General features: G+C 33.9%; 2 protein-coding genes across 5 annotated transcripts in view; one reads left to right on the top strand and one right to left on the bottom strand.

Annotated features, from left to right (window-relative positions):
- The window catches only part of LOC117120689 (exostosin-like 3), a 37,763-nt gene extending 34,113 nt beyond the window's left edge, over positions 1-3,650 (bottom strand). The window contains exon 1 of one of the 2 annotated variants that reach the window (XM_033265719.1): positions 3,543-3,650. The gene's annotated coding sequence lies outside the window, so the exon portion shown is untranslated. The remainder of the gene's footprint in view (positions 1-3,542) is intronic. The other variant, XM_033265720.1, reaches the window with a different exon arrangement.
- A 453-nt stretch (positions 3,651-4,103) lies between these two features.
- The window catches only part of LOC117120691 (tudor domain-containing protein 7-like), a 33,513-nt gene continuing 25,220 nt past the window's right edge, over positions 4,104-12,396 (top strand). The window contains exons 1-7 of one of the 3 annotated variants that reach the window (XM_033265723.1): positions 4,104-4,229; positions 8,574-8,726; positions 9,106-9,211; positions 9,942-10,053; positions 10,389-10,598; positions 11,048-11,203; positions 11,915-11,976. In XM_033265723.1, coding sequence (XP_033121614.1) covers positions 8,642-8,726; positions 9,106-9,211; positions 9,942-10,053; positions 10,389-10,598; positions 11,048-11,203; positions 11,915-11,976 — 731 coding nt within the window. In that variant the 5' untranslated portion in view covers positions 4,104-4,229; positions 8,574-8,641. Of the gene's footprint in view, positions 4,230-4,256; positions 4,523-8,573; positions 8,727-9,105; positions 9,212-9,941; positions 10,054-10,388; positions 10,599-11,047; positions 11,204-11,914; positions 11,977-12,396 lie in introns of those variants that run through there. The other 2 variants (XM_033265725.1, XM_033265724.1) reach the window with 2 other exon arrangements.

A 12,396-nucleotide genomic window follows, 5' to 3' on the forward strand; every position in this document is an offset into this window, starting at 1 on the left:
TACTTTACTGTATATAATATTAAAATAATCTAGTCAATTTTGGCCCTTAGCCATGGGATTAATTTTTCATTGTCCCTGTGAAAAAAAGTACTTTCATATGGGATTTCAATACTTGGATTATTCCACAGTATTTGTTCCTTTAGAAACAATATTTTATAAATTTTGGCAATTTCTCAAATATAGGAATATTATAAGCTGAACCTTTAAATCCATATAAGCTATTCAGCAGCCTTGTGTATGCAGTAGTAAGAATATATAAGATTTGATCATCCATTAATAGCACATTATCTTGAATTGAAGTAAATACAAATTCTATTGTTTTAATCAAATTTATATTTATTGTGAAATGTATAAAACTGACATTGATAATTATTGTTTTAAACACAAACACTTGTATTATAACTCATACGTGGGCCAATTAAACCTAAACTACATTTAGTATTTAATTCATTGCTTTTAACTACGCATTAAACATCCCTATTATTTAGGAAACTAAATAAGAGTACTCCTATTAAGAGGACATGCCTATAAGGAGACATTTTTTGGTCCTGGAGGTTTACCCATAATTGCGGTTATACTATAGATTTTATTGATATTTTAAAACGATAAACAGCCAAATGCTGTTTTTAATTCTTTTACTTTTTTAACTGCTTTTAGTGTTTTAATATTTTACCTCCTCTTAATGTTGAAATATTTTGACATGCTTGTAACATTTAAAATTTTATCAATGGTTGTTATTAGTGCAGTATGTGTATCTTGATGTTTTATATTTTAGTAACAGATTTTAGACAATGTAATATAATATATAAATGTTATGCATAACCAATCAAAGCTTTCAACCATGTTTAATGTTTACATTATTACTTGTGTTTGACCAATAAAAGAATCTTGAAACTTGAATCTTGAAACTATTGATTCACGTCTTATAATTTTTTTTTCTATATGGTACTTTGTCAAATGCAGATTATCATCTTGATTGCAAACATTATAAATAACAAACTTCTCTTGCACCCAAAAAAAAAATAAAGGTCTTCCCAAGATGAACTGATATTAAATCCTCTCTCACAAAGGAAATATATTGCACATAAAAATATGTTAATGATATACTTTGGGCAAAAAAACATACAGTATTCCTCTGATGTCTCATACAACAAATCATATTAGAATAGTTTTTAATATTGTTACATTGAGTTATTCTGTAGATTTCAAATTTTCCTTAAATTTGCAAAAAAGTTATTTTGAATCTTGAATCTACTCTTCTATCTAGCAGAAAAGATCACAATCTTGCCACACAAAAAGACTACTGAAAAAAAAAGATAAATTGCACAATTTTCACAAAAAAAGACAATTTCATCTTGCACAAAACATTATGTTAATTTACAGTACTCGCTTTGATTACATAAAGTGAATTGCACAATTTTATAAGTTTAAAAGGTCTGAATTTTAAAATATGTATTCTTAATTCTTACTATTGAAGTGTTCTCTATTGTGATGTACTGTACTATAGTAATCTAAAAAAAAATAACCTTACATTAAAATTATTAATTTTTTCAAATAATTCTTTTTTATTTACCTACATAGGCCAGGTTTTGACTTTAATTGCATCAGGATAAATTGGGTAGGGTAGGTTTAAGACAGGATATGAGTATTCCAGTTTGAATCGCACCAAGGATAACCCACTAAGTCCTAAGACTTCTTTCCAGTTTGGGTGGTAAGCACACATTGAGACAATCCCCTTCTTTTTTTTCGAAGAGTATGCATACTTTAAACATCATGTGCAATATATTACAAACAGGACCAACGAATAAACATCGCATCTAAAATATGATGTGCTATCGTAACATGTATTTCAGCTCTACAACTTAAACAAAACAAGAGCAGAGGACGAAACTGTACTAAAAGATCTGAAAGGATCTGTATGGTTTGGCGCACACACAGTGGCTTTAGTACCTTTAGTTTTGTCAACTAAGCAGATTTATTATACTGGTACTTTACAACCAGGCAGCAGGCTGGGCCTACTTTTGACCCATACTGTAAAATTTTTTAATTGTTTGAATGATACCTTAAAACCATAATTTGCGTGGAAAATTGCTAGGAAAAGTAGGTGCGTAAAATAATAATTACTGCATAATACATTGTTTACATAAGATTAAAATGTGAAGAAAGATTTGTAGGCCAAATTTTAGCGTGAATGATACAGTATTTTCAAAGGGCAGGCCTTACTATACAGTCTGGTTTTGACTATATATAAACAGTAGTAAATACATCGATCTAGTATAATATTAATATTATTAAATGATGTGTCTCCTTTCGAGGTATGGTACCCCATGCTATTTTGGTAAATAAAAAAGAAGGTCAGGGTTGGCGACAGCCAGCGGTGGCGCCAGAATGTTGCCGAAAAGGGGTCTGACATATCAGACTAAGGGTTCCGAGCCAAGGGGTTGACAAGGCCTTGGTCAACGGCCCAGAATAAAAACTCCCTTATAAGGGTTCACAGTTTTTATGGCTTAGTATGGTCTAAAATGTGCTTTTAGAACACAATATTAGGGCAAATAGAAAAATTTATATTATCACTCCCGTCCGCGTCAAAAATTCGGGAAATATTGATGCGGGAATAAAAAAAAAATTCTTTTTACCGCATCAATTATTTCAACAGCATAAAATAACAATGCAATTTTGTGACTTCAAGATCATTTTCTTTAAAAAACTATAAAATTAAACCAGTTTTTATACAATATGTGCTATTACCGGTCCAGGCCAAATATAAACAGTCCCTCCCTCATCAATAAAAACAAAAGCAAAATAAGTTATTGTACCGGTTATAAAAATTTTTAAAAACCCGCCCTTCTTCATAAATTAAAAAAAAAAAAGAGTGATAATCTAATACTAATAATTTTTTCTATGTGCCCTTAGGTAGGGATTGGCAGTCAAAATAACGTTATTTAGATAGGCAAATGCCTATGGTACGGTACCGTATTCTGCCAAAATAATATAGATCAAATCAGGATATGTAATCTAAAAAGGAAATTGATTTTATTATATTTTATTTATGACAGGTTACCATACCATGATGAAGTGCTGGTAGCTGCTGGATACTTTTTTTTTGTACAAACAATTCATTTCCCTCACACCACCCCCCCCTCCCAACACCACAGTAGTAGTGTAGTAGGTTAGGACTTTTTACTCTTTCAGACGTTGCTTGAACTTCCTTCTTCACTCTACATTACAGTACTTAACGTAGCCTAGGCCTATATACGTTTCTAACCTGCCATCTTTCTTACCTAGCTAGAACTTGAAGGCCTAGAAAGCCTATATGACAGGCCTTCCTTGACCCTTATATATTTATATCAGCAGCATCCTAGCTAGCTGACGTTACGATTCGTATGAGATGTCAATTAAAAACTGGCCACATATATAGGCCAAGGGCCTAGGCGCCCTAGGCCTAGTTAGGTATCTTATTTTTCATATTATAAAGCACAGAACAACATGATATTTGCAGCAATGCGTGAGCAATTTAATATTTCGAAAGAAACAAAACTTACCAAGTTCACGACACACAAAGGATTTCCACGATCCGATGATCTGAATGAAATAATGAGAAACATATAGCACATCATCCATCCATCACCATGTTTTTGTATGTGCTGCCCTCTATACGACTAAATTATAAATTAATAGCGCAAATAGTATGGAATCCACACAGATAATACATGCTTTGACAGAAGAAACAACTAAATCGATTAACCATTCTTATTGTTATATATTATTAGAATACAAAATATAACATTTGAAATATGTATTAACAGCTTATATTAATTTACAGTCAATTTCCTAAAGTTGTAATAATAATAAATTGCAATAAATATATATACTGCCACTTCCGCTGCACTATGTGCGTCTCATACTTGGTATTGTAACATTTCCGTGTCATATAAACATCTCGAAAAATGTACAACGTAATACACATGATTGCTTTATTGTTAGCGTAACTGATGAAGCGTTCCCTTTCATTCTAGTTATTAATTTATATATTTATTTATATTTAAGTAATAATAACAAAACAACTAATTAGTAACTTATTTGCTCGCTATTTGTTGATTGGTCCATTATAATACATACTTCGTTATTGGTTGATGGGATTGACAGATTAATCTTTACGGTATTATCCGGAAATTAACGAAATGTTCCGAAACATATAGCTGATTACATTGGAAGGCCATTTGCACGTGGTAAGTAAAGCGGGAATTTTTGTGATTGTTTTGGTTCCAAAAACGCACTTTAAATTAATTGTTAATGTTTAATACTTGTAAGCAAGTCTTGTCTAAACATCTATAGAAGACGGTAGTATATAGTTTGGATCGTAAAGTTTGCGTTTGGTGGAATTTTAGTTGTGTTTTTTCGAGTCTCTTTACAGGTCAGTCAACAAATCGCTAGCAAGCAGTGAACAGGTCACCCCCAGCATTGCTTCTCTTTTCAAGCGTTCCAGCTAGTCTCGTTTTCGTGATTTCGTGCTACCTACTTCGTACGCCACCATTTCTTCGTACTCTCTTTACTTGAACTTTCTGTACCTTGTATTCTTCGTTTCTCAATAACTGACTTTCATCTAAAGTTGAACTAGTTTTATATTATTTTGTTATATTTTTCCACCAAAATTGTTCTTATGATGAATAATCTTATTCAATCTTAGTTTACTGCTGCTAGTTCAATGAATGGGCAGCATGGCTGACTTTCTTGTATGTCACAACGTGGTTAGTAGGCGCCAAGTCGGCAATTGTGGTTTTGTGGTTTGGGTGAGAAAACATTACCACTGTATACTAATATTATACTATTACTAGGCTACAATGTCATAGCCTAGGCCTATCATTTTTTTTTTCTGAACTTCGTAGAATTTGTTGCTTCATTAGGCCTATGTCTGTTCTTAGAAGATTGATATTATTTAGGCCTATTATAGTTCATACCTGCCAACATCTGAAAGAGGAAAAGAGGTAGGAATATATTTAGGAGGTAGCACGTAGCGCCATTGGAGGGTGAAGCCCTAATGGGGGGGGGGTCTGGGTTTGGTAGTGGGGGTGTTCTCCTCCCAACATTTCAGTAAAGTTAGGCTATGTTCACACACACACGGTGTAAGACTGGCGTAGCTTACACCAGCATTAAAGCTAATCCACAGATTGAAATTCCAAACGGCGTTCGCTATATTAATGCTGGCGTTAAACTAGTAGTAATATAGGCCTATGGTGGAATAGTTTTCAGTTTTAAATAATGTACGGGTTCTTAACTGTAGTAAAATATTTACAGTGCATCATTAAAACTTTTAAATCTGAGAATTGTTCGAAGTGAAGTTTATGATCATTGTATTTTAAATGAACAATTTTACTTCTGATTTTTCAGCTAGCATTGTGGAACAATTGTTAATGCAGGTTTTAATAGACAGTCTAAATATCTTACAAAACACAATCAACAAATCGTATACAATGCAAACTAAGTAAAATGCAATAGAAAAAGAACCCCTTTAGGCCTACCATTTTATTTATATAGAGCACAGGAAAGAGATCAAAATAACTAATCTATTGCAATCGTGATTGGTCAATCTCTTGAAATGAGGTCAGATCATTCAAGCATCACTGGCGTAAGCCCTGTGGCGTTAACTAATCTGGGGTCTGCAGGTAGCGTTAATAACGCCATGGAGGTGTGCGAGTGCCTAGTTCACACACAAAGGCGTACACTACGCCAGCCTTGCGCTGTGTGTGTGTGAACATACCTTTAAGGGCTTAAATAGTCGATTTTAGAGGTACAAAGCAATGGAAAGGTACTATAGTAGGCCTAGTAAACATTAGCCAAAAAATCAACCAACAACATACAGTAATATATAACTTTCAAAAGAATGTACAATGCTGTACTTTATTTTCACACCACAGAATTTCAGTTCTAATGACATGTGCAGGAAAATACTACAGTGCTTTCTGGTAAGGTTAGGCCTACATAGTACAGTGTTTATGATTGCTATTTTAGGCATAGCAGGCCTTGTCAGGCATAATTTCAGCACAATTACCAGTGATCGTTACGGTTACAATCGGTCTTCTCCCCAGGCCCTTAAAGCGTCACAGTACCGTGACGCCCCTAAGCTGGCCGTGACGCTTGATGCGTCTTCCGCGATGCTTTAAAATATCGTCAATAAAATAATCGCCGTGGCTAGAGATACGGTACCGTATCGAAACTTCTGATTGTTAAAGGTACGGTAAATGATATTACGTCATGATTAGCCAATAGAAACGCCGATACATGCCCGACGTCAGTGCACTGCTGCTGCAAGAATAGTGAGTGTGTTTTAGATGGTTTTAGCAACGATCGAAGATAAGAAATTTTGTTCGTTCGCGGGTGTTGTTGACAAGTTGATTAATATTCTGTAGCCCGAGGCCCTATAGCAAATAAAATGGATAGCAGTTTTGCTAGACTTGGCAACATCAAGCAAGAGTAAACTATTTTAATAGTAGAAGCCAGGCCTAGGCCTTAGCTACTCCTGCTACTGTGCATACTAATTCCCTGTAGTATACGCACTGTAGGCTTATAAGCTACTACTACAAATAAAGTTTACTCTCACTGATAATTACAATCGCCATGTTGCTTGGTTGGCTATTTCAATCAGCAATAATAACTAGTGCCTACTATTCTATAGGCTTAGGCTAGGCTTCGAATAGTAGCACTACAGTACTAAGCCTAGCCTAGTAGTACGCTTATAAGCATAGGCCCCTAGGCGGGTATTCGGCCTAGGCCCTACTCCTAAGCCTAGCGTTAGTAGACCATTCTCTATGGTAGACCATAAAATACGCAAGAACAACAGAAAAGGACTTTTAACCCAAACATTGTGATAAGCCCCAATCGAAATCCATGAAATGGGCCTATTATGACATAAATTTGTGTTTGCGCCACATGTTTCTCATGATCGCGACGTCGACTTTGCAAAAAAGCCAAAATGGAGTCTATCATTTCTATTGGCTAATCATGACATAATATCATTTACCGTACCTTTAGCAATCGGAAGTTCCGATACGGTACCGTATCTTTAGCCATGGTGTAAAATAATTCAAAATAAACAATGCTGTCGATGTATCCTAGTTTGAAGAAGAGGGAGTGTGAAAATATTTTTTTAAACACAAAACAATGTTATCTTACAATGTTGGTTTATCAGCCCAAGTTCATACTTGATCTTTTTGCATTCATTTCTTCACCTTGAGAAATGTAGCTTTCATTTAAAAACACGAACGTTGGATTGATTCACCCAAACTGTTTGCTTCAAAACTGCCCATGCATGTTTATACGCATGCCCAGAACGATCTATCTGGATTTTCCATACCACATTGTACTTCCTGACAGCGAAGTCACAACGCGATCGTGTTTGTGTTTAAACAATTAGTTTTTTTATAATAAATAATGTTTTAATATAATATTTTACAATGAAGACAAGTAAGTTTAGATAAGTGTTAGTCAATCTAGGCAGCCTACTGTAGGCTAGATAGCCAATTTTGACAAAATTTTGTCAACTTTTTGTTTGACAGTCGGTGCTTGAATCTGTTTACTTCGTAAAATGACATCATTTTGTCAGTGGCCTTAGAATAGATAACATTTTTTTGACATGAAAGTTGTTTTATGAGATGCCCTGCAGCAAATATATTTTTAAAATGCAACAGGTGGATAGACATTCCAATATCAATTTTTTGACTTTTATGTTGATTGCAAACTCATTAAAGTTGGTTATTTTTGCATGGAAGGTTTCGGGCTCCCATTTACATACTGTACTGTTTTGTTTTTTATCCAAGGAATATGTGCTACCAAATTCATGGTTTTATTTGTTAGCATTTAAAAAATTGAAATGCAGTTGATGGTATCTGATATTTTGTTTTTTTTATATGGAAAGACCGTAAAATGATGTAGGCTAGGATCATATAATGACTGATCTTCAACACTGTAAGTGATTTTGTTTGCGCAGGGAATACGTCAAGAAAACTAACTTGAATTTTCAAAGCAAATTTATGTTAAAACGTAGTTGACCATTTATAAAAAACATTTTACCATTTACTGTATAAAAACATTATTCAGCCTTTTTGCCTATCAATTGCCTTTACAATCATGGAACCCAATTTTATTCTTCAAGCTAACAGGCATGTAGTTATGGTGGTGGGGCCACTGAGCCTTGAAGTTTTCCAATGTCCTAGGATGACAATTTCATGGTTATTTATATAAAGGGCTAAACTGGTATTCAGAAGGTTAACATATTTATTTGTATGGCAATTTTTAACATCAACATGAAATTAAATTCCAAATGATTTTAGTGGTTTAAGGCGTTTGGATAGTGTTTGAATTTCTGTTTTATACGAAGTAACAAGAAGTACTTGTGTTTGGAACTTTGATGTCAGTCTAAATGCTTAGAATGCATTATTTTGCATGCAACATAAAACCACACCTGAAGTTAAGTGTTAATAACATATCATGAGGTCTAGAGCAATGTATTTAATAATCTATTTCAAAGGTATTTGAGGTATTTCAAGTGTTTGATATCATTATTTATTCTTCTACAGGCATTCAGTCCTCAGAATTAAATGGCACTGCGCAAAATTTGAAGTCGGTTGCATTAAATACCAGTATTATGGCACAACCAGAAGATGTTAAAAAGCTGCTACGTTCACTCCTCATTTCGCAGAAAGGAGGTGTACCACTGCAATTACTAGCCAGTAAACATATTTTCTAAACTTTTAGTGACTTAAAGGAACAATATATTATATAACAATTTATTTAATTTAAATTAATTCTAAAGAAATCGCTCATTTTACATTATCCACTTTCGTACAATCGTACCCCGTATATAAGGAAAAATGGCCAAGTAATGCATGTGGGTAATTTTCATGGTCAGCACTTTACCAAGCTAGTCCCTTGCGTGGCTTGGCCTGGAAATGGTGCCCAGAATCTTAAGTAGGCTGTGAAGTAAAAAGTTTGCAGAATGCCAATTGACATTGCTTATATAATACCAATCTCTTTAAAGAAACGTTGATTAATTTGCTGTAAATTATATATATACTTAAATTTATAAAAATTATTACTTATATCATAAAGGTGACTATAGGTCCCTGATTGGTGACCATATTCCTTTTAACCGGTTCGGTTTTCGTACGTTGGAAGAGTATTTGAAGTCTATTCCTGATGTAGTGACTATTCAGAGGTAAGATATATGGTGGGTATGGTAGATTAGATTAACCACATTCTCAATCCTTTAATTGTTAATCATGAAATTCCTGAGGTTTGTGTAGGTGTGGCTTAGTTTGAGCTGACAATATTATGATGTTGGAAGCATATAAGGTGTTAGTGACTTGTTGTGTACACTGCAATGCTGACTCATAATCTAAATAAAGTATGCATTTAAATTCGGGCAGCCAGAAATCTGATTTGATGTGAGAAATTATGTAGATTATATATAAAATATAAAGTAATATATTTACAATGAATATATTAAAATAAACATATGATATATTTTCAATTATAAGTTTTTAAAACATAGCTATATTAATCTACTACCCTTATGAATTCTTCCCAAAAGAAATTATGCTTCATTCACTATTAAGGCAATTGTGCATCGATCAATTTGATTACTGAACTGTTTACATCCCAACATTGTATTCTTTTTTATGACCACCCTTTTGGCATAACTATTTTTGGTAAATGAAAAAACAGTTTGTATTATTTGACCACCTTCCATTAGATATCGTCAAAAAAATGTTTGCTTAAAACAAGCTATATATACAGTCAAACCTAAGAGATTGTGTATTGTATTATTTCCATTTTAACTGTTGTGTGTTTTGCGGTAAAAGTCCTAATGGAGATGACATTTCAAGGTCTTTGTTTTTGTATCCCAATGGACATTATATATTTTACTGTTATTTCCATGTGTACAGGGGAAGTGATGGTGCTTGGATATGCTGTCCTGTTGCTGATGCAGCTTCAGCTCATGTTCATAGCTTAGTATCGAGGCAAAGGACTCAAAAGAAGAGAAAAGTATCAAAGAAGGTCAGTTGTCATGGGAATGATATATCCTGTTACCATGTTTAATATTCTACTAATCTAAAAGCCAAGTTGTAAACTGAAGTGCTAAAAAAAAAACTTGCAGTGAAAGTGACCAGATCTATTTTGTCAATTAGTACCAGTGTTGTAGGTTTTTTTTATTCTCGTTTCCAGCACAATCAAAATTTATGAAGAAAATAACATTAGGTATTGTAGTTAATAAGTACATCTGTATTGATTAACATGCATGAAACTGCAAATACACTTAAAGCTTTTATGTGTTGCATTCATCTGTGCCAGTTAATTGGTATTTCTCTAATTTCTTCACTCTGTTTTTATAGACGAGCCGCTATCCATCGAAGCCTCCTTTTTTTGCCTCTAGAAGGGCTCCTGTACAAAGAAATTATGGACCGCAGTCAGCCACTAAGTCCAGACCTCCAGCGAATATCCCACGCAGGAATATTAGCTCAGCAAGACGAGTAAATTTGGGTCCATTGTTGAGTAGTGTTCCCAGAAATGGCATATCTGGACCTTCACTCAAACCTGTCAAGGTAAATATAGTGCACACCTTACTCAAATCAGCAGTAGCCACATTTTCTATTGATGATGTAGCTAAATGTCATCTGCTAAAGACTTTGTTACTCTATGCCTCTTTGAATTTGAGTGAAAATTACTTATTTGTTTATTTATGTTTAAAATAATTCCTTATATATTTCAGCTATAAAAATAAAAGAAAAACATCATCATCATATCAAAATAAACAATACGGATTTTTTTGGTCGATAAACAGTATAAATTTTTTGCTGTAAAACTAAGCTGTTGAAAGTATTTCAATCTTTAAGGTAGATTGCACTATTTTTCTTCAAGATGATATAGAATATTTAATGACAGAGTGCAAGACTGTAGTATTTAACATTACCTAAATGCCTTTAAAAAAAATAGTAAGGATAATGTGAAAATATGTAACTGCCTGTCTATTAACCATGCATTATCTTTTAAGGTTTCAACCCAACAAGCAAACTCTAATGTTGAAAGTGAATTACCCCCTCGCATGCAACGGAGGCTAGGAGCAAAGTCTGCAAAGCCTACTAAACCGTATGCCAGGTCTTCCAGTAAATCAGTGGCAATATCAAATCTTCCATCATCATTTACTCCAGTAAGTTCAAAGAGAAAATTCAGAACAGAATAATCATTTTCAAGATACTGTTAGTCGTTTAATATTCTTATTTTCTCTCTGCTTTTAGATTTGCATTGCTTAATGTGTTGACCAAGTAAATTTTCTGGGCTTGTATTCATCTTTCTATACTTAAAAATATAAATATACTGAGCTGTTAAAGAATGAGAAAGTGTTGGTGCAATCATTTTTAATCTGAGATGTAGCAATACAGAATGAATGTTAGACGTGTTTGTAATAGTTCATGTGTGGTGGGTTAGATTAGTTTAAAGAATTAGTCGCGTCTCTTTTGTGCCATGATTACTGAGCACCTGATTTACGACTTCAAAATAAGTCTATATGTATATAATCAAAGAATATAGAATTACAAGAGGTCCGACTTCCCTGATTTTGTGTGCACACAATGAGACAAAGAAAAGTATACCACAAAATAGGGGTTGGTGGGGGGCGCCCTATTAGAATTTGAATATAGTTTAAAACTCTCCTTTTAAAGGATGCCCTCTTGTTCGTGGTAGTACTTCTTGAAACCCCGAGACTCGGACCTCTTACAGTTCATTAGGTAATATGTTTTTAATATAATCTACAGATTGCTCAAGTGTTGTCAAATTTGGCTTTATATTCTCTATATAAATTTTAATTGTTACAGATTTTATGGTCATTGAGGCTTTTTTTTTTTTTTTTTTTTTTTTTTAGGATCTGATCAAGAAGCACTTTGAAGATATGAAACCAGTGGATGCCCGTCTAGATAAAGCAAGGTGAGTATTTATTAGCCTAGTGGATGTGCTCAGATTAAGGAATTATGGCATGACTGACTTATTCCTTGCAACTCCCAGTGGAGAATAGGTCCTTGGTAACAATTCAATTTGCTTGCAGAAGCGAACAAGATGAAATTTCTGGAGTGAAGCTGGTAAGCTTGTCTTGAAGGTTGTGAGCTGTGCTATGCTGTTGTACAAGTATCAAGTATTGCACTCCTCCCGGCCTTTGAGCCAAGCTGTTAGGTTCAGGAGAAGCGTTGAATACGTGGCAAGATTAAAACAATAAATCAAACTTCAATTAATCATTGAGGTAATATGCAATTACACCGGAACTCTACCTTTCAGTCATTAATTCAACATTGGTCTACAGCACTACAGTGTACTTAACAGAAAGTTGTTACTTCAAAAATCATGTAATTC

The sequence above is a fragment of the Anneissia japonica genome, unplaced genomic scaffold (assembly GCF_011630105.1).
Source record: "Anneissia japonica isolate Jap-2015-1 unplaced genomic scaffold, ASM1163010v1 scaffold287790_len634930_cov199, whole genome shotgun sequence".
Taxonomy (NCBI): domain Eukaryota; kingdom Metazoa; phylum Echinodermata; class Crinoidea; order Comatulida; family Comatulidae; genus Anneissia; species Anneissia japonica.